Source organism: Hypanus sabinus, chromosome 5 (genome assembly GCF_030144855.1).
Source record: "Hypanus sabinus isolate sHypSab1 chromosome 5, sHypSab1.hap1, whole genome shotgun sequence".
NCBI classification, from domain to species: domain Eukaryota; kingdom Metazoa; phylum Chordata; class Chondrichthyes; order Myliobatiformes; family Dasyatidae; genus Hypanus; species Hypanus sabinus.
The window spans coordinates 181403994-181426908 of NC_082710.1; the positions used below are offsets into that span (position 1 = coordinate 181403994).

The 22915-nt window shown below is 44.7% G+C and overlaps 1 protein-coding gene and 1 long non-coding RNA gene across 3 annotated transcripts in view; one reads left to right on the forward strand and one right to left on the reverse strand.

Annotated features, from left to right (window-relative positions):
* The window catches only part of LOC132394704 (cytochrome P450 2K1-like), a 31587-nt gene extending 12972 nt beyond the window's left edge, over window positions 1-18615 (forward strand). For both annotated transcript variants that reach the window (XM_059971088.1, XM_059971089.1), the window contains 7 exons: window positions 4440-4589; window positions 7631-7791; window positions 8482-8655; window positions 9864-10005; window positions 12604-12791; window positions 13506-13647; window positions 18265-18615. In XM_059971088.1, coding sequence (XP_059827071.1) covers window positions 4440-4589; window positions 7631-7791; window positions 8482-8655; window positions 9864-10005; window positions 12604-12791; window positions 13506-13647; window positions 18265-18452 — 1145 coding nt within the window. In that variant the 3' untranslated portion in view covers window positions 18453-18615. The remainder of the gene's footprint in view (window positions 1-4439; window positions 4590-7630; window positions 7792-8481; window positions 8656-9863; window positions 10006-12603; window positions 12792-13505; window positions 13648-18264) is intronic.
* LOC132394705 (uncharacterized) lies at window positions 1303-7855 on the reverse strand. Its single transcript, XR_009512405.1, has 3 exons — window positions 7737-7855; window positions 4430-4561; window positions 1303-2168 (listed from the first exon to the last, which is right to left on the reverse strand). It is a non-coding gene; the product is annotated as an uncharacterized LOC132394705 (long non-coding RNA).
* Window positions 18616-22915: the final 4300 nt, after the last annotated feature.

The window sequence follows — 22915 nt, forward strand, 5'->3', positions numbered from 1 at the left end:
CCAAACAGATGGCCCAGCGCAGGGCAGCTAACATCTCAGGTCAAGAGCCGGCTGTATATCTACACCTAAAGGACAAAGGTCACTCCTTTGACGTGCTCATTGTAGACAGGGAGGACAGGTGGTTTGAAAGGGGGGTTAAAGTACCCATCATTGTCAAACTGAAAACCCATCCCTGAACAGAGGGTGGGGTACAACACCACCAGTCAGCCAGTTACAATGCAGTCCTAACGCCTCTACCTTGGCATCTCCACAACAGTCCACACCTCCATTCATGCAAAGATAAGACTAATGACGCCCTCATTACCTCTATGGCTCTAAACAGACCTCATGTGATTGCTATACCTATAAGCAACTGACCGAGTTTACAAGCCAGGGAATTACCCACCACCAATCAGAACTGAAGAAGCATCTCGGATGAGTGGTGAATCGTCCTCTACAAAACACAGCAAGCCTCGTTGCCTCAATTTACTACGGCCAGCTCTCTGTTTTTTTTTGTTTCTCGCACCATTTTCTGTAAGTGAAAATCCCAGGAGATCAGCAGTTTCTGAGATACTCAAACAACTCCATCTGGCACCGACAATTATTCCATGGTAAGGTCCCTTAGATCTCATCTCTTCCCAATTCTGATATTCAGTCTGAACAACAACTGAACCTGTTGACCATGTCTGCATGCTTTTAGGCATTGAGTTGCTGCCACGTGATTGGCTGATGAGATATTTCCACTAATATGCAGGTGTACCTAATAAAGTGTCCAGTGTGTGTTCTTTACATTCTGTTTCCCGGTCTTACAACCTCGATAAAATTTTTACTTTTTTGCCACTGTATTGTACTCACCTATGTAAAGATCTGTCTGGATGGCACACAAACAAAAGCTTTTCATTGTACCTTGGTATACCTGATCATATTAAACCAATTCCAATCCCTATGTACTGTATGTAGGCAAATGAGACTGCAAATAACCGGAATCTGGGACACAATGCCATGGTAGTGTTGTGGTTAGCACAACACTCTTACAGCTCAGGAAGTTGGAGTTCGGAGTTCGATTCCAACGTCCTCTGTAAGAAAATTTGTACCTTCTTCCCGTGTGTGTAGGTTTCCTCCGGGTGCTCCAGGTTCCTCGCATGGTCCAAAGTCGTACCAGTTAGTAGATTAATTGGGCATTGTACATGGTCCTGTGATTAGGCTAGAATTAAATAGGCGTGTTGCTGGGTGGTGGGGCTTGTTGTTCCACGTTATATCTCTAAATAAGTAAGTAAATAAACAATTTTTTAAAATTCAGCACATTTCTGGTGTTTTCACTTATTGATTATGTGTGTTTCGAATGGCTATATCTATTAAGTAAGTTGTTCTTCCTTGTTTATACAGACCATTGTTATGATTGTACTATTTGTAATAATGGATCAGTCATAAAGTAATTTGTAGGACATTAGCTCTAAAATTGGATCAGACTTGGATTGATAGTAAGGTATGGTGTTTCTCATGAGTTTGAATCTTGTGAATGATGTTTGTGACTTGCGCCTGTGTAAGCAATCAAACTGAGTTGAATTGCTGCAGGATCCTGCAATGTGTTGGATTGTTACTTATTTCTCCGGGCATTCTCCGCATTTATCCTCTTGAATCAGTTGATCTTTTATTATGTACTTCTGATACATTTTGTCTTAACCACTTGGTCCTGCATTGCCACAAGGAACTCTGTGTCTGTGAAGAGGTCTTCAACTCTGAGTCAGGCGCTTGATGTTTCCTTGTCGACATCTAGTCTGCTCAGATCAGGGGAGTGTCTTCCACAGAAGACCATGCTCTTCCACTCGTTAACCTTTCCTTCAATAGCGATAATATCTTCAGTTTCTGGTCTGGGCTTTCTCTTAAGTTTAGTGGTGTGTACTTCTTATCAACATTGAATATGCTCGCGTGGAGCGCTGATTCCTGTTTTCATTGATGAAATACATCCTTAGAAGTTTCATCTGACTGTTATGCACATTTTTAGTGTCTGTAATTCCTATTCCTCCTTCTGTCCTAGGTAATGTTACGCTCAGTGTGTTTAAGTGTACAGAGTGTTTTCATTTCTTATTTTTCTTAATAAATTTTCCAGATTGGTTTTGGATCAAGATATTATGCCAAAAGAATATGTTAATATGGGTATAGCAGAAGTATTTATCATGTAGATGTGTCTGTAAGAAGAAGAAGAAGGATTATTGTCATTAACCAATTTAAAATTACTTTTCATACTTCATGTACACAGATCAAATCACTACACAGTGCATTGAGGTAGAACAAGAGAAAACAATAACAGAATACAGAATGAAGTGTCACAATTACAAAGATAGTGCAGTGCAGGCAATCAGTATGGTGTAAGGTTACAATGAGGTGGATTGTGAGAACAAGTGGCCATTTAGGGAACTGTTCTATAGTCTTAAAACATTGGGGTGGAAGCTGCCCTTGAGCCTGGTGGCATGTGCTTTTGGGCTTTTGTATCTCCTTCCTGATGGAAGGTGGGTGAAGAAAGAATGAACTAAACCCACTTCAACAGAATGTAAGGATCCAGCACACGCCCTCTTCTCGTTGCTATCATCAAGGAGGAGGTACAGGAGCCTGAAGATCCACACTCAATATTTTAGAAACAGCTTCTTCCCCTCCACCATCAGATTTCTAAATGGACCATGAACCCATGAATACTAGTCACTATTCTCACTTTATGCACTAATTATTGGCCTTTATTTCTTATTGTGACCTGTAGTCATGTTTTTAATAGTTGAATGTACTGCTGCAGAACAGCAAATTTAACGGCATACTGTATGTCAGTGTAATAAACTTGATTATAATCCTGATTTGGAAATCTGTCTGAGAAAAATCATTTGAGTTGTTATAAACTGCAGCGCATTGTGGTATGAACAATTATCTTTAAGGGATATCTTGTAAAATAAAATTGTAAAAGAAAATTTTCAGGGCTCTGGGAGAGCCGAGTTTGGGTATAGAATTAAAGGAAGTTCAAACGAGGGGTTAGTACAACACAGAGGAATGAATGCTCTCTTCCTGTGCAGTGCTGTACTTGCCAAGAAGTTGGATTGTCTGTGTTAAACAGGCAACACGGTGGTGTCTGCACATTGTTTCTGAAGTAGCATTCCTCATCTAGGACCTTGTGGAGAAATCATATCTCCTTCATTAGCCGAAAGTCTCGGCAGAGGATGCACTTCCTGCAGCAACTGGTAAATTTCCATCTTCCCAATATGTAGACAATAGACAATAGACAATAGGTGCAGGAGTAGGCCATTCGGCCCTTCTAGACAGCACCGCCATTCACTGTGATCATGGCTGATCATACACAATCAGTACCCCGTTCCTGCCCTCTCCCCATATCCCTTGACCCTGCTATCTAAAGCTATCTAACACTCTCTTGAAAGCATCTAGAGACTTGGCCTCCACTGCCTTCTGGGGCAGAGCATTCCACATATCCACCACTCTCTGGGTGAAAAAGTTTTTCTGCATCTCAGTTCTAAATGGCCTACCCCTTATTCTTAAACTGTGGCCTCTAGTTCTAGACTCACCCATCAGCGGGAGCATGCTTCCTGCTTCCAGCGTGTCCAATCCCTTAATAATGTACTGATGTAATTCTACACCACCATCACAGCGAGCCTCCTCACATCACCATTACATAAGAACATAAGAGATAGGAGCAGGAGTAGGCCAATCGGCCCCTCAAGCCTGCTCCGCCATTCAACAAGATCATGGCTGATCCAATCTTAACTCTAGTTACCATTACTATCTGGTTTGGTGCAGCATCCTGTCACAATGTACAGACACTACAGTGAACAGTCAGGTCTGCAGTCTACCATCACTGCCAGACCTGTATGCGTTCAGGATGAAGGAGCGTGCAGGAAAAGTCTTACATCTTTCCTGTAGATGGATGACGAAACTTCACACAATATTCCAAATTAGGCCTCACCAACGTCTCATACAACTTCAGCATGACATCCAACTCCTGTACTCAATACTTCGATCTTTGAAGGCGAATGTGCCCAAAGCTGCCTTTATGAGAACACCACCCACCCTGCAAACTGCCTGTTCCAAAAGAACTTCCTTCTGGAAAGCTCCACAGGGCTATACCCTTAGAAAAAAAACTCACACCATCTCAAGAGCTTCTTCCCCCATGCAGTTAATCTGATCAAACATTCTACTTATCCCCCCCATCCATCCTTCAGCCTCTAAGATTTCCATAATTATTTACTCTTTATAATTGTTGAATGTTGTTTTTTGGTTGCATGTCACACCCTGACCAAGTCAACACAACAAATACCTAATACATGTAACTGTATATGGCGAACACAGTTGATCCATGACCTTTGATTTGATTGAATCGTCTATCAAACGGTACTCAGCCCAAGAACTTTGAACTCCCTGAGGCTGGATGTGCGAGACTGACAAGTTCTCTCACCTGCTTGCAGGCGTGGTCTGGTCCAATGGAGAGCCCTGGAAACAGATGCGAAGGTTCACGCTCTCAACTCTGCGGGATTTCGGAATGGGCAAGAGGTCTATTGAAGATAAAATCATCGAGGAGGCTGGCTTCCTGATGGAAAGGATTAGATCATTCAAAGGTAAGCTTTAACCTTTGAACTTTGGAGGTTAGTCAAGTCAAGTCACTTTTTATTGTCATTTTGACTATAACTGCTGGTACAGTACACAGTAAAAATGAGACAACTTTTTCCAGGACCATGGTGTTACATGACACAGTACAAAAACTAGACTGAACTACGTAAAAAACAACACAGAAAAAAACTACACTGGACTACAGACCTACCAGGACTGCATAAAATGCACAAAACAGTGCAGACATTACAATAAATAATAAACAAGACAATAGGGCAGCAAGTTGGTGTCAGTCCAGGCTCTGAGTATTGAGGAGTCTGAGAGCTTGGGGGAAGAAACTGTTACATAGTCTGGTCGTGAGAGCCCGAATGCTTCGGAGCTTTTTCCCAGACGGCAGGAGGGAGGACAGTTTGTATGAGGGGTGCGTGGGGTCCTTCATAATGCTGTTTCCTTTGTGGATGCAGCGTGTAGTGTAAATGTCCGTGATGGCGAGAAGAGAGACTCTTCTCAGCTATGCAGCACTTATACAAAGAAGAGTGGAGTTAATGTCAAAGTCAAAGTAAATTTAATATCAATGTCACCCATATACACAAGAGATGCTGGAAATCCAGAGTAACACACACAAAACACTGCAGGAACTCAGCAGGTCAGGCAGCATCTTTGGAGAGGAATAGAAGTTGACCTTTCGGGCTGAGACCCTTCTCCAGGATGAGGTAGTACAGTTTATGTTGCCACCTATTACCCTGAGATTCAGCTTAATGCAGGCAGTTACAGGAAAATAAAGATATCCAAAAGAATTTGTGACAAACTGTACATAAACAAAGACTGGGACATGATGTTGAGGGTTGAAAACTTTTCTTCAGAAGTAGGAAACAGGAAGAACAAGTTGGTTTTAATTTGCTTCTTTTCGAAGCATGGTTTTCGATCTGAAACATTAACCGTGCTTCTCTTTCCGCAGATGCTCTCTGATCTGCGGACGCACACATCATGCATACAAGAACTGCGCCAACAAAGGCGTTCAGGCACCCACACAGTCTGCTTCTCACTGGAGCAGGGGCAGGCTCAGATCTGCTGGCCTGTACGATGTACTTCTGTGCTGTGAAGAACCTGTAGTACCCCAGAGTTCAAATTGCCACTAGTATGTGTATGTTTGTGTGTGTGCATGTATGCGTGTGTGCGTGTGTATGTGTGTGTGGAGGGGGGGTGTTTGTGTGTCTGAGTGAGTGTGGTATGTAGTTGCACACATGATGTTTTTGCACATGTGTACGTAATGTATGTTTGGGGGGAATGGGGGTGGAGAGGGAGAGAGGGGAGTGTGGGGAGGTATTTAACGTCTGTGCATCAAAACATTTGTAAATTTATATATCTAAATGTGGCTTTGTGAGTGTGTATATGCAGTACCTGGGTGTGTGAGCTGCCACCTGGGTGTGCAGGGATCTCAGTTCAGGTATGGATCTCTGAGAGGGAGAGGGAGTAAAATTATCCCTTTCCAGACCAGTTCTGAGTCTACACCTATGCTGAGGAGCTCATATGTCTTTGGAATAAACCTGTTCAGAGTATCTCTGACTTTCCTAAAGTTCCCTAAACGGCTGCCTGAGTACTTGCTCCTGGGTATCTGACCATCTGTGTTTACTGATTCATTGGTGGATATTGGAGTTTATTATTGTCACATGTTCCAGGTACCGGAAAAAGCTTGTTCAAGTTCATTGTCAGTCAAGTGTGTGCTTATATACTGCCAAATGAAACAAAGTTCCTCAGGAGTAAGGTGCACAATACAGTACGTATAGTTCAGAAAGTTAATATTACCACTAATAGATCAACAAATAATAAGGTGCATTTACAGCACAGGTAAAAAGGTAAACAGTACAATGCGTGATGAAAGCTGACTGGTGGCAGGGAGTTTGGAAGTCTCAGGGTCTGGGGGTTTGGAGGGGAGAAACTGTTTCCAATGCTAACAGCTCTTGTCATAATGCTGTGGTACCTCTCGCCTGATGGTAGGAGGACGAAGAGATCGTTGGACAAATGGGAGGGTTTGCTGACAACGCTGAGGGCCCTGCATGTGCAATGCTCCTGATAAATATCTCTGATGGATGGGTGAACATTTAAGTCACTCTTCCACCCACCCAAGATATTTATTAGGAGCGCCTCATATGAAGGGTGCGTAGCATTGTCAATGGCAACTTTCCCAAAGTTTCTCGGTTAGCTGAGTACCCACACCTGGATGTCTGACTAACTATGGATACCGGTTTATTGATGTATTGGTGGACATTGGTACTGGTATTAGTTTATTATTGTCACATCTGCTGAAATACAGTGAAAAGCTTGTTTTGCATACTGTTCACACAGGTTAAGTCATTACACAGTGCATTAGGGTAGGATGCAGAATGAAGTGTAAAAGCTTCCAAAAGAGTGGAGTGCATGTAAACGATAAAGTGCAAGATCACAACAAGATAGACTGTGAGGCCAAGAGTCCGTCTTGTTGCACAATTTCACTCAAGAGTCTGATAACTGTGGAGTAGAAGATGTCTTTGGACCTGGTGGTCCGTGCTTTTAGGCCGAAGGATTTTGAGTTAGTTATTGTATGCTTGTGCATGTGTGAGTCTCTGGTGAGGTGTGACAAGGTAAAAAGGATTTGGATTTATATAGTGCCTTCAGCTTCTCACCAAGCGTTACCCTGCTCCCGGCCCACAACATGTCTTTGTAATACGGGAAAAACCAGAGCACCCGGAGGGAGCCCACGCAGTTATGGGCGAAATATCCAATGACCAACGCAGTCCGAGGAAAAGCCGTGGGCAAACTTCAAGTGTCGCCCGCAACTTACACCCTAACCTGTACACCTTTGGAATGTGGGAGGGAACAGGAGCACCTGAGGAAAGCCCACGCAGTCACGGGGAAAATATACAGACTTCTTACCCTCAGCAGCCAACACCAAAGCCCGATCGGCATTCACTGCTGCTGTGAAGCAGTTGCACGAACAGTGACACTATCAATCACACGAGCTCGTGTTTAGAATTCCTCATCACCTTCCCCTCCCTATCTCTGTTTGCAGGTCAGCCATTCGACACGGACATTATAATAAACTTTGCCACGGCCAATATTATCTGCTCAATCGTTTTTGGAAACCGCTTTGAATATGATGACACGACCTTCCTTACCATAGGAAACTTGGTCCACGAAAGCTTTCGACTGCTTGGTAGCCCAATGGTCCAGGTAAAGGTGTAATGACCTTTGTTTATCGCAGGTACATTGAAACATACAGTGAAATGCGTCAACGACCAACACAGTCTGTGGACATGCGTGGCATGTCTGCAACTTATTAACCATAACCCGTACATCTTTGGAATGTGGGAGGGAATTGGAGCACAGGAAAGAAACGCATGTGCTAACAGGGAGAACGTACAAACTCGTCTCTGATCACCAGTGCTGTGAAACATTGTGCTACTGACCATTCTACATTCTTGCCCCTTGACAGTACAAAATAGCGGTCAATTTATTTGCAGACGAGATATCATTTGTTGAGATATAACGTATTAAAGACCTTGATGCACCTTGGCCAAGATCTGTAACTATAGTGAGTTCAATCCTGCATAAGGTCTTCTCCTCAGCACTGAACTGGCCCCGTGGCTGGGGACTTAATTTGGAGACTCAGTGGTTCATGTTCAGTGCGTTATTTGTTCACTTTATTTATTGTTTGCACAATGAACTATTTTCTTGCACGTTGGATGTAGGGTAGTGCAGGGTTTTTCATGGATTCTATGGTGTTTCTTTGTTCTGTGGCTGCTTGCAAGAAGGTGAAGCTGAAGGTTATATAATGGCATACATACTCTGACAATAAATCTACTTTGAACTTTAGAAGACATAAGTTTCTGATATTTAAGGATTTAATTTATTACTTGGCAGGTGTATAATGCTTATCCTTTTCTGAGTTTTCTGCCTGGGAGCCACAAAGAGATTTGCACACATTTCACCAAGTTGAAGATGTGCCTGAAGGACATCATTGAAGCTAAACACCAGGAGATGAACGAAAATGACATCAGGAGCTTCATTGATACCTACATCAAGAAGCAGAAAGAGGTGAGATTCAAGTTCAGATTCATTTATCACATGTACCATGCCTATAAAAAGTATTCACAACCCACCCCAAGAAGTTTTCATGTTTTATTGTTTTACATTGAATCACAGTGGATTTAATTTGGCTTTTTTTTTGACATTGATCAACAGAAAAAAGACTATTCTGTGTCAAAGTGAAAACAGATTCTACAAAGTGATCTAAATTAATTACAAATATAAAACACAAAATAACTGATTGCATAAGTATTCACCCTTTCAAGTCAGTATTTAGTAGATGCATCTTTGGCAGCAATTACAGCCTTCAGCCTGTGTGAATAAGACTGAATAAGACTTTGCACAACTGGACACTGCAATTTCTTGTCATTCTTCTTTACAAAACTACTCATAGTCTGCACATTCATTTCTTCTACCAAAGTGTATGATCATGCATTTTCCAACATTGCATTTCATTTGCCACTTTCCTGCCCATTCTCCTATTTTGTCTAAGACCTTCTGCAGCCTACCTGTTTCCTCAACACTACCTGCCCCTCCACTAATCAGCAAACTTGGCAACAAAGCAATCTATTTCATCATCTAAATCATTTATATACAGAATAAAAAGAAGTGGTCCCAATATCAACATCTACAGAACACCACTAGTCACTGGCAGCCAACCAGACAAGGAACTTTGTATTCCCACTCGCTGCTTCCTACCAATCAGTCAATGCTCTAACTATGCCAGTAACTTTCCTGTAATACCATGGGCTCTTAACTTGGTAAGCAGACTCTTCTGTGGCACCTTGTTAAATGCTTTCTGAAAGTCCAAATATACAACATCCACTACATACCTTTTATCTATCCTATGTAATCTCCTCAAAGAATTACAATAGGCCTCCGGATGACGGGACCCAAACTGCTGGCCATGAACTCCAGACTCACTGGCTCGCTGAACTGACATGTCAGCGGCCTTCGTGGTTCCTGTCCACAATGAACTTCTGACCCTGACCCCCGCCGATATAGGGGGTGGATGGCCACCAGCCCTGTTCCCCCCCCCCGTGTTTGCTCTCAGCACTTGTGGCCTGGTATCTATCCACAGATGTCATTTGCTTCATGTCCACATCACTGGCCTTTGAGTGTGGAGCAGAGGCCCAGGTTTTGGCCTGACCTGCTGTATTACAGGTTTTAGATCTCTGGAGATCACGTACTGACTGCTGTGTGATTCTCTCTCCAAGGAGTCGGAAAACCCGGGCACATACTTCCATGAGAAGAATCTCCTGATCACGACCAGCGATCTCTTCATCGCCGGGATGGGCACGACTGCCACTACAATTCGCTGGGCCATGTACATCATGATAAAGTACCCTGACATCCAAAGTGAGGAGAAACTCAAGCATCGCCTTTCCTTTCCTATTTCAGGTGGTAGTGGGCGAGGAGAAGTCAATGAGGGAAAATATGAATTGTGAGGATGGACGTCAAAGCTCAGTACAGCCACAGTGGGTAGAGGGATCTGTTTCTTTGATTATTACAGGACAGAGTGAAGAGATTGCACCCATCATAAGACTATATGACATTGGAGTAGAATTAGTCCATTCGGCCCATCGAGCCTGCTCTGCCATTCAATATGGCCGATCGATTTCCTTCTCAACCCTATTCTCCTGCCATCTCCCAGTAACCTTTAACATCCTTACTAATCTAGAACCTATCAGCCTCCACTTTTAACATAGCCAATCTCTGTTCTAAAATGATGTCCTTCTCTTCTGAGTCTGTGCCCTCTGCTCCTCGACCCTCCCACTATTGGAAACATCTTCTCCATATCCACCCTATCAATACTGGATTGGTTTCAATGAGATCTCCCCTCATTCTTCTGGACTCAAATGAGTGCAGAGCCAGAGCTAGAAGAGAACCTTCCTGTCATTCAAGCATTCATGAATACTCGTGAATACAGCCAAACTAGTGTTACTCCGGGGTCAAAGTGGGTCAAACAAGCTACCAACAGTCACACACAGCACAAGATAGCAAGCACAAATGATATCACAATCACACACTGAAAGAGTCCAAAGCTCATGCAAGCTGTTTGGCTTCTTAGCCAGCTGCTTGGCTTCGACTGACTCCTTTAAGCACCTGAGGACACACTTTCTCAGGACACCTCTCTGCCATTCTTATGAGCTCCCTCGCCTTGTTGCCCCTCCGCCAATGTGATACCTCATTCTTCTCTGGATTAAATTTCAGGCAAACGTTCATTAGGAGAAAAGGGAAGAGAAATTCCATCTCTTCAAACCACATGTATTTACTACTGATGTAAATTGGCTTATCATTTCCACATTTGCTGGGACGTGGTAAAAAACTCTGCTTTGCATACCATTCATACCGATCATTTCATCACACCAGTTAGTACGAGGGAAAAACAATTCCAGAAGGCAGAATAAAGTGTTACAGTTCCAGAGAAAGTGCAGTGTAGATAGACAATAAAGTGCAAGGCCATAGCAAGGCAGATCATGAGATCAAGATCCATCGTATTGAACTAGGGTCTGACAACAGTGGGGTAGAGGATGCCTTTCAGCCCAGAGGTATGTTCTTTTAGGCTGTGGTAAATTCTGCCCAATCAGAGAAGGGAGAATGTCTGGTGTGGGTGGGATCTTTGGCTATGTTGGCTGCTTTACTGAGGCAGTGAGGTGTAGTCAGGGTCCACGGAGGGGAGGCTGATTCCCATGACGTGGTGAGCTACGCCCTCATCTCTCTGCCTTGAACAGAGTAGTTGCCAGATCAAACCGAGTTAGATCCAGATTGGATGCTTTCTGTGACGTATTAATACACTATTGATGAGGGCCAATAGGTACGTGCTGAATTTCTTTAGACACACGGGTTTCTCGCTAGATGTGACAACTTCTGTTGTATATCTGATGCACCATCAATAACTCACACTGAGACGTAGGCGAGATATCGGCTTTTATTGACTGGAAGAAGGAACCAGGAGTGAGTGTCTATCATACAAGGTCCTGGAGACTGAGGCCGATCTTCAGGCCGCAGGTCTCCTTTATACAGGGGCCTGTGGGAGGAGCCACAGGAGCAGTCAGCAGGGGCGTGTCCCGACAGGCACATAGTTCACCACAATATCAAAGTTCAAAGTACAATTATTATCAGACTGTGTATAATTGACACAACTTTGAGACTGGGCTCCTGACAGGCAGCCATGAAACAAAGAAACGCAAAAGAACCCATGGAAAAAAGATCATCAACCACCCCAGTGTGCAGAGAATGAGGGAAAAATAACAAATCAAATCATGTAAACAAGAACCACAAGCAAACAGTGATCTGAACTGGTCCATAAAGAGAGCATGAGACCCATAGCTCAGTGCGGAACCGAAGAAAGGTGGCAGAGCAGTCCCATCCCTCACCTCAATGTCCTGACCTTTCCAATCTGGCGAGGCACCTATTGTCATCCAAACATTGGTTTCAGTGGCTTTGATGCACTCCTGGGCCTGGACCCCACTGCCTCCATTCAGCCTGTATCCGACCTCTCTGATGTGGCAAGTTAATGGAACCTCAGGTCTCTCTCATTCTCAGCCCAGGCCTGTTGCCTCGCAGAGCCTTGGTTCTTACAGTATTTATCCTAAGTAGTTCCATAAAATGTATTTGCCACCAGGTCAGAATCTGTCCTCCAGATGAAACACTGGACAAGGTGCTTTCAGGGTTAGAGATGAGAAGCTTAAAGGCAAAGAGAGGGGCAAATTGTTTACGCAGAGGTGCCTCGAATGGTTACCAGGGTAGCAGTGGAAGCAGGTAGTCTAGTGGAGTTGAAGAAGCTTTTAGAGAGGCCCAGGGATATGAATGATGCCCAGAAAGAGGCCATTTGTAAAAAATCGCCACAACGTTCTGGGCTGTCCTGCGCTGCACGGTTCTGTGTTCTACGTTCAGTGATGGTTAAGGTTCACTCACCACTGCCAAAATAAGGTTCACCTTTCGCTCCTGCAGAGAGAGTCCAGGAGGAGGTCGACAGGGTGATTGGATCGGAGCGGTCGGTCAGAATGGAGGACCGCCGGCACATGCCGTACACAGACGCCGTCATTCATGAGGTGCAGCGCTTCGCCAACATTGCGCCACTGGGCATCCCGAGGACCACGACTGTTGACATCAACTTCCAGGGCTACTTCATCCCCAAGGTGGGCTTCAACACACAGACCAATTACCCTGACGTGTATCTCTCACGCGAGCAGAGTGCTTTCATTAGTATCACCTTCCTGATACTGACGGAATAAAAGCGCCAAATAAACCGAACAAAATCCATCGACACAAGGTGCTGGAGGAACTCAGCAGTCGATGTTTCGGGCTGAAACCTTTCATCACGAGCTGGAAAGGAAGGAGGCAGAAGCCAGAATAAGATGGTGATGGGAGAAGTTGCCGAGCATCTTTCTCCATCTGCCACAAAATGCAGGATATCCCACAGGTCACCTATTTCAATTTGACTTCCCATTCCCATTGCAACATGTCAGTCCATGGCCTCCTCTGCTGCCACGATGAGGCCACTCTCAGGCTGGAGGAGCAAAACCTCGTATAACCTCCAACCTAATGGCACGAACAAGGATCCTTTTCTGAATTCAAGCATGTGTCTTCCAGCTCCTGTACCTCCTCTCTGATGGTAGCAATGAGAAGAGGGCGTGCCCTGGATGGTGAGGGTTCTTAATGATGGTATAGAAATAATTATAGTGCAAAAAGGGATCAAAATAATGAGGTAATATTCATGGGTTCATGGTCTGATCAGAAATCTGATGACAGAGGGGAAGAATGGGAACATTGTGTGTGTCTTCAGGCTCCTGTATCTCCTCCCCAATGTTAGTAATAAGAAGAGGGTATGACTTCATTCTTGTTTTCTGCAGGGAACCTACATCATTCCTTTACTAGCCTCTGTACTCTATGATAAAACACAGTGGGAAAAGCCTGAAATGTTCAACCCAGGTCACTTCCTGGATGCATCTGGCAAGTTTGTGAAGAGAGATGCCTTCATTCCATTCTCTACAGGTAACTGATTAATGAGTTTAACACACAAGTGATTCTGCGGATGTTGGAAATTCAGAGTAACATACACAAAATGCAGGAGGAACTCAGAAGGTCAGGTAGCATCTACGGAGAGGAATAAGCAGTCGATGTTTCAGGCTGAGACCCAAGGGTCGACTGTTTATTCCTTTCCATAGATGCTGCCTGACCTGATGAGCTTCTCTGCAGAGATTAAAGATTAGCTTTACACAGCATCGAAACATGCAGCGAAAGGCATCGTTTGTGAAATGCGTCAAATCTAATCAGTGACAACATGCTAGTGTCACCACACTTACAGCACGCCCACGACTCACTAACCCTAACCTGTACGTCTTGGCAATGTGGGAGGAAACCTGGAAGAAATGTACAAACTCCTTACAGATAGCAGCGGGAACCTAACCCTGATCGGTGATCATTACCGCTGCAAAGTGATCGCACTACCATGCCAGCTGACCTGGGGAAATGCTTTGACATGAATGAGATTGACTCTTGCCTGAGGAGTGACTTGGATCCGCTCCAATTTGCCTGTTGACATAGCAGGTCAACAGCAGATGCATTTCATTGGCACTTCACTCAATCGTGGAACATCTGGGCAATGAAAGTGCATATAACAGAATGCTCTTCATTGACTACAGCCTGGCATTCAACACTACTCGAATCCCCATGACCTAGGATTCCATGTGCAACTAGATCCTTGACTCCCTCACTTGCAGACCTCAGGTAGGGTGGATTGGCCTCCACAATCACCATCAGCACAGAAGCATCACAAGGCTGTGTGCTTAGCCCCCTGCTCTGTTCACCTTATACTTAACTGTAGCTAAAATCACCTCAAATGACATACTTAAGCTTGCTGGCTGTTGTTGGCTGAATCAAAGGTGGGGACAAATTGGCGTTCAGGAAGCAGACTGAAACACAAGAATATCTGCAGATGCTGGAAATCCAAAGTAACTCGCACAAAATGCTGGAGGAACTCAGCAGGCCAGGCAGCAACTATGGAGAGGAGTAAGCAGTTGATATTTTGGGTCGAGATCCTCAAAATCAGAATCAGGTTTATTATCACTGGCATGTGTTGTGAAATTTGTTGACTTAGCAGCAGCAGTTCAATGCGATACTTAATACAGAAGAAGAAAAAAATAAATAAGTCAATTACAGTATACATATATTGAATAAATTAATAATTGTGCAAAAACAGAAATAATATATATTAAAAAAGTGAGGTCGTGTTCACAAGTTCAATGTCCATTTAGGAATCAGATGGCAGAGGGGAAGAAGCTGTTCCTGAATCGCTGAGTGTGTACCTTTAGGCTTCTGTACCTCCTACCTGATGGTAACAGTGAGAAAATGGCATGCCTGGGTGCTGGGAGTCCTTAATAATGGACACTGTCTTTGAGACACTGCTGCTTGAAGATGTCCTGGGTACTTTCTAGACTATTCTCAAGATGGAGCCAACTAAATTTATGACCTTCTGCAGCTTCTTTTGGTCCTGTATAGTAGCCCCAACCCTGTACGAGACTTGCAGCCTGTCAGAATGCTCTCCATGGTACATCTACAGAAGTTTTTGAGTGTATTTGTTGACATGCCAAATCTCCTCAAACTCCTAATGAAGTACAGTCCTTGTCTTGCCTTCTTTATAACTGCATCGACATGTTGGGACCAGGTTAGATCCTTAGAGATCTTGATACCCAGGAACTCGAAGTTGCTCAGTCTCGCCACTTCTGATCCCTCTATGAGGATTGGTATGGGTTCCTTCATCCTACCCTTCCTGAAGTCCACAATCAGTTCTTTTATCTTACTGACGTTGAGTGCCAGGTTCAGTGCTGAGACACCACTCCACTAGTTGGTATATCTCGCTCCTGTATGCCTCTCAACCCCATTTGAGGTTCTACCAACAACAGTTATATCATCAGCAAATTTATAGATGGTACTTGAGCTATGCCTAACCATGTAGTCATTGGTATATAGAGAGTAGAGCAGTGGGCTAAGCACACACCCCCGAGGTGCACCAGTGTTGATCCTCGGCGAGGAGGAGGTATCCTTAATCAGGACGGGAAATCTGGTTGAATGGTGACACAACAATGACTTCTCACTCATTGCCAGCAAAACCAAAGGCCGATTAATGACGACAGGAGGAAGAAACCAGAGGTCCCTGAGCCAGTCCTCATCGGGGGTTCGAAGGTAGAGAGGGTCAGTAGCTTTCAATTCCTCGTCATTACCATATCAGGGGATCTGTCCTGGGACCAACATGTAATTGCCACCACAAAGAATGCCTTCTACTAATCTTACTGAGTGCCTGTTCTCAATTTGAACCATTTACATTCCAGAGCTCCTAAATCACAGTTTATAATGTTCTATAAATACCTCGGCTGTGAATGGTGCTCAAACACTCCCTGCTGCTGGTACTTCGTGTCTTTGAATACATTACTCTTCCCCCGGATGCCATTTTGCTCCCAAATTTTATCTTCCTCCTCCTGAAGGAATATTCGAACATTTGGACTTAAGGACAAAAATGTCCCGCAAGTGTGAGAGTTGGAGCCTCCTTGTCCAAACGCACCACACGGCAGACCCTTCACTCCAGAATATGCTGGAAGTTTGAAGACAGAAAAGATGGACTTGATAAAGTTCAGCTTTATTTTATAACAACCACATCAAAACACACCATGGAATGCGCCCGAGTCTGAGGATGTGCTGGGCGTAGCCCCCAAACGTTGCCATGCTTCTGACACCAACATTGCATGCCCACAACTTACTAACAACACACACAACACAACCCAAAGCAACACACACAACACAGCAAGCCATTCAGCATCTGTGGAAATGAATGAACGGTTGACTTTTCAGGCCAAGACCCTTCCTCAGGACTGGCCTAACCTATCAATCGGAATGCTTTTGGAATTTGTAGGAATCCCGAGCACCATGCAGTCTCAGGGATAATGTACAATACAAACTCCTTACAGACAGTGGTGAGATTTGAACCTAGGGTGCTGGTGCTGTTAAGTGTTACATTAATCGATACGCCCTTGAATGACATGGAGATTACGATTTGGGAACAGGCCTCTCTTTATCACGCACACGAGATTCCCTCACTCTATCTCAAAGTATATAGTACTTCCTTTCTCTTTTCTGTCCCTCTCTATGCTTCCTCAATGCTCTGAGCATCCGGGGCCAGAATAACAATTTGACTTACCGAAGGAACAGATGTGCCTTCTCCATCCACTGATTTTTTACGGGAATGAGTATCCCGGACATGTTCCTTATGCTAAATTGATGCTCCCTGTCCTAATTTGCTGGCAGATGCCATGTCTCCAAGGGTGTTACAATGATTGGGTAATTATATAGGTTTTAAAGATTTAAAGAATATTTATCACGTTGAGACATCGAGACATAGTCAAGTGTGTCATTTGTGCCAAGGATGTGCTGGGGTCAGCCTGCAAGAGTTGTCTTGCTTCAGACACCAACTTAACAAGCCCGCATCTTACTAACTCCACAAGCCTTTGAAATGTGGGAGTCAAGCAGACACTCTGAAAAAACCTGCGCAGCCACTGGGAGAACGTATAAACTCCTTACAGACAGTGGCAGGAATTGAACTCTGATCTTCGTGTTGAGGCTGTGATGCTGCTGTGCTGCCATATAATCAGGAGGCCGTCTGGGTTAGGGTTTGCCCCCTTTGGAACAGACATGACTGCGAAGAGATCTAGCTGCAGTGTGTAATATTAAGAGAGGTGTAAATGGGGGAAGATAGAACATAAAACAGTACAGGAACAGGCCCTTCTGCCCACCTGCTCTGTGCTGTAACCAGATATCTTCTGCCCTCATGCGATCCCCATCTTCTTTTCCTGTCTAGCAGCCTGAGAGTACAGTATGTTTGGTGTATCTGTCCCCACCAGTGCCCTTGGGAGCTGTCCCAGGCACCCACCACTCTCTGTGAGAAACAGCTTGTCCCGTTTATCTCTTTTAAACTTACCCACTCTCAGCATGTTCTCTGGTAAGAGGTATTTCTACCCTGGGATAACCTTTCTTACTGACTGCACTAACAATGCCTCTCATGATTTTATAATCTCCTATCCGATCTGCCCTCAGCCTCCTCCACTTCTGAGGAATCAGCCTCTCCTCATAGCTCATTTCCACCACGTCCTGGTGAACCTCTTCTGCACGCTGTCTAAAACCTCCACAGCCTTCCTACGATGGGCGATCAGAATCGGACACAAATGTGGCCTAACCGAAACATTATACAGCCGTGACAAGACCTCCTTACCTAATGCCCCGACCCGCGAATGCAAACATACCATATACCTTTGTTATCTCCAACTCAGGTCCGCAAGACCCAGCAACATCCTTGGAAATGTTCTCTATACTCGTCTAATCTTATATCTCTCCTGTAGCTGGGTGCCCGGACCATGCTGAATGATTTGTGACCTTATGATATCTCATCATGAACTGTCTGTCCAGGAATGCCATTTGCCTGTTACGTCGACTTCTCCCTTTACAGACGCTGCCTGACCTGAGAAACACTTCCACCGCTCCCTGCTTCCCACTGTCCTCTGTCTATAGTGTTAGTGCTTTGTCAAGGTCACTGCTAACACCAGGGCTTGTTACTCGTCACAGGGCGCCGGATCTGCCCCGGAGAGACGCTGGCCAAAGTGGAGCTCTTCCTGTTCTTCGTCACCCTGCTGCAGAAGTTTGACTTGGTCGCCCTGCAGGGAGCTGAACTTGACCTCACCCCCGTCGTCGGTGGAATACTGAACCCGAAGCCACACCGGCTGCGTGCCGTAGCTCGCCAGCAACGCTGCTGACCAGGCCCGGCGTCCTCAGGACTAGTGGGACTTTGTTGCATTTCATCAAGATGGGATTCCATACTAATTGTCCATGGGGTGTGAGTGTCTGTAAAACCATTGTTGTGCTTTCTCTCACATTTATCCAGCTTGTTTAATGACCAGGGTGGGGAATAAAATGAAGAACTAATGAAATTTCAGTATGTCCTCTTTAAACCCCGTCATTCCAAAAACATGATCACACAGTCTGTAGAATTTCAAACTGACCAGCCATTTTTTCCTGTACTGTTCACATTAAAATCTATCCCCACTGCCCAGTTTTTGTTAAACCAAGGCCCACCTCTTGGGGATGTCGTCTCTTTCACTTGACCTGAGGATCAAGAACCTCCGGTACCTGCCCGAACCAGGTCGTCTGGCAGCCCCTTCCATACACTGCACAGGATCGGGAGCTGTAAACTCCGCTCGCTCCGTCATGGGCACCGGCAGCGAGGACACCTTCAACAGAAGATGACTCAAAAAAGGTGCCATCCATCGTTAAGGGCTCCCTCCGTCCAGGCCATGCCCTCATCTCATTACTACCATCCGGGAGGAGGTACAGGAGCCTGAAGACCCACACTCAACGTTTCAGGAACAGCTTCTTCCCCTGCATCATCAGATTTCTGAATGGACAATGAGCCGCTATTTTTTTTTGCTCTTTTTGCACCCCTTATTTAATTTAGATTTTATATACTTATTGGCGTTTACAGTTTTTTATTATTATGTATTGCTGTCTCAAACAACAAATTTCATGACATCCAAGTGTGGCTTCAGCAGTGACCTATAATGAGAACATATTGTCCCAGCCACCATACACACTACCCGGACTATTGACAGGCAGGGTGCCAAATACACTGCCCTGTCTACCTGTGATGTTATTTTCAACAAACAAAGTATTTGTATTCCTATGACAATCCCTCTAGCCCTGGCAATGTCCGCATAAATCTTCCATACACTTTTTCCAGTTGAACCATGTTTTTCTCTAACGGTGACCAAGACTGTGTACAGCACGTATAAAGACTTTAAAGAGAATTTAAAGATTAGCTATATCAGTTGAATATCTATCAAAACACACAGTGAAATATGTTGTTAATGCCGTGGATATATTTGGGGTATCCCGCAGTATCGCCATGCTTCCAGCCCAAACATAAAATGCCTAACAGCTACCTGTTACACAATGTCAGCAAGACCAAAGAGCTGATTATTGATTTCAGGTGGAAGGAACTGGAGGCCCATGAACCAGTTCTCATCAGGGGATCAGAGGTGGAGAGGGTCAGTTAAATTCCTCTATGTTATCATTTCTGAGGATCTGTCCTGGGCCCAGCGTGTAAGAACCATTATGAAGAAAGCATGAGAGCATTTCTTCTTTTTAGAAGTTTGCTTAGATTTAACATGTCATTAAAACTTTGACAAACTTCTATGGATGCATGGTGGCGAATATCGTTCCGAATGAACTCTGGCCAAGGCTCTCTGACCTGATTTGTTCTCACTGCTGCACCTCCATCGGCTTCTGTTTTAATTTCAGATTTCTATCACCTGTAGGACTTTTGTTCCCATTGATCGAGTTCTGTAAGTTATTGATAGCTGGAAGAAGTGATGAAGGAAACAGGTTCAGTAGGAACTTGAGAAAACAACATTCAGTTTGTAAATGTGTTTATTGTTATTACATGTACTGAGTTACAGCAAGGAACAAAAACAAATACATGCTAACCCTTCCCTCCCACATCACCCTCCACTTTTCTTTCACCCATGTGTCTATCTGAGAGTCCCTTAGATGTCCCCAGTGTATCTGCCTCCACCAACACCTCTGGCAGCACACACCACTCTCTTGGTAGAAAACATACTTCTGACATCTCCTTTACATTTCACTCCAATCATCTTAAACTAAGGCTTCTCTTACCAGCCATTTCCACCCTCTGGATCCTCCTGCCCAAGAGACCATTTGACAGGAGCGGAGTTAGGCTGTTCGGCCTGTTAAGTCTGCTCCACCATTCCATCAAGGCTGACTTATTTTCCCTCGCAATACCATTCTCCTGCCTTCTCCTCGTAACTTTTGATGCCCTTACTTATCAACCTCGCTTTAAATATACCCAGTGATTTGACCTCCACAGCTGTCTGTGGCAATGAATTCTACAGATTCCCTACCCTCTGGCTAAAGAAATTCCTCCTCAAATTTGTTCTAAAAGATATCCTTGTATTCTGAAGCTGTTTTCTCGGGTCCTGGACTCTTCCACTATTGGAAAGACCCTCTCCATTCCACTCTATCAAGGCCTTTCGAAATTTGGTAGGATTCAAATTTGGTAGGATACACCCTCATTCGTCTGGACTCCAGTGAGTAGAAGCATCAAACGTTCGTCATACATTAAACCTTTCACTCTCCAATGCCAACATATCCTTTCTTAGATATGGGGCCCAAAACTGCTCACAATACTCTAAATGTGATCTAAACAATACCTTATAAATGCCTGAAGGTAGCTGTGAGAAGATGCCATGGCCCAGATAGTCCGTTATCTATTGCATCTGTAACTCCTTGCTTCCCTATTTTAAAAACTCATCTCTCCACAACTCCTTCCGCCCCCAGATCAAACTTAAATTTGCCATTTAGCAGTCTAAACCCCTGGAACAATGCAGGCAAATTAATAGTTTCACTGAAAAAGGATCTAATGCTTTCCTGCTCCGAGCTTCACTGCTTTTAGCCAGAGTGTGTTTGCCTTGTGTGTCAAAGCCTTATCACTCGGTACACAGAGCTACTGGCTTTATCTGGGGAGAATGGTTAATGAGTACAAAATCAACAAACATCTTTCAGAATGAGCAGTATTCACAGTGATGAGTTTTGGGAGCAAGGCTGGCAATTTCCTTAACTGTGGGAATTCCTAGTACGAGGGGGCGTAATTTTAAAACGATTGGAGAAAAGTATTGGGTGTATGTCAGACATAGTTTTTTACACGGCAAACACACTGCCTGGGGTGGTGATAGAGGCAGGTACACGAGGGACATTTTAGAGACTTCTCAGAATCAGAATGGGAATCAGCTTTATTATCACTGACATACAATATGTCATGAAATTTGTTGTTTTGCCGCACCAGAGGGAGGGTATCTTCCAACCTAAGGGAATCAGCATCAATTTCTCTACAAGTAATTTCTCACCTATCCCCTTCTCTTTTTTTTATCCCCCACTCTGGCTCCCCTCTTATCCCTTCCCTTCTCTTCACCTGCCCATTGCCTCCGTTTGGTTCCCCCTCCTCATGGTTCACTCTCCTGTCCTATCCGATTCCTTCTCCTTCAGCCCCGCTCCACATCCCCTCCCAGCTTCTTGCTTCGTCACCCCTCCCCCACCCACCCACCTACCTTTCCCCTCACCTATCACCTTCGTCTCCCTCCACCTTTTCGTTCTGGCTTTTCCCCATTCCTTCCCAGTCCTGATGAAGGGCCTTGGCCCAAAACGTCACCCGTTTATTTCACTCCGTAGGTTCTGCCTGACCTGGAGAGTTCCTCCAGCATCTTGTGACTGAAACACCCGTCCCTCCAGTAAGATTAGCTGCTTTGAAACTGAAACTGGTTACAGCCTACAAAACTATGGCAATCTGATGTTGTTCTCACCATGAACTGGGTCAGCTAACAGCAGCCAATCTCTCCCGCTGACGCTTCCCTGACTCTGCAAAGCAGTTTATTTCTTTCAGCCATAAGATTTGTGATTAAATTAGATTAGTTTTATCTGTCACAGATAATTCGAAAGATGCAGTGACATCCCCCGTTTCTGTCAATGACAGTGCGTGGTTGTGCTGGGGGCAGCCCACAAGTACCACCATGCTCCTGGTGCCAACGTAGCGTGCCCACAACTCACTGACCCTTCGTCACTTGTACAGTCTCGAACGTGGGAGGACCCTGGACCACCCGGAGGAAACCCGCACAGTCAAACTCTTTACAGGCAGCGGCAGGAGTTCAACCCGGGTTGTTGGCACTATAATTACGTTATGTTACAGTGCCACTCGCGAAAGGTGAATGATCTGGATTCTTCCGGTGCCTCTCTCTTGTTGAGTTCTTGCAGTGAGGCTGGTTTGTAGTAGAGTGCTTGTCTCAGCATGTCACTCACAACGACAACACACAAGCACGGAGAACGATGACTCCCCTCTAACAGAAACTCCATTCCCTCCATGATCTCCCCAATCACCTCCGGACCCTGCAACTCTCTAACGGCTGCCTGCAGCTCTGGCGATGGGTCCTCCCTGCTTCCTGATCCCCGATTTCAAAATCCCCCATAATGGGACAGGTTTATCAGCTGTTCAGCTGCTATTACTGAGAGATCCCACTTCAAAACCTTACCAACTCTACTCTTCTCTCTTCCTTTTAAGACCTTCTAAAGAAGAAACATTTCATTGCTGCTGATTTTTGGTCACCAGTCTCAATCTCCTCCCGAGACACAGTGTGGAAGAGGCCCTTCTGGCCCT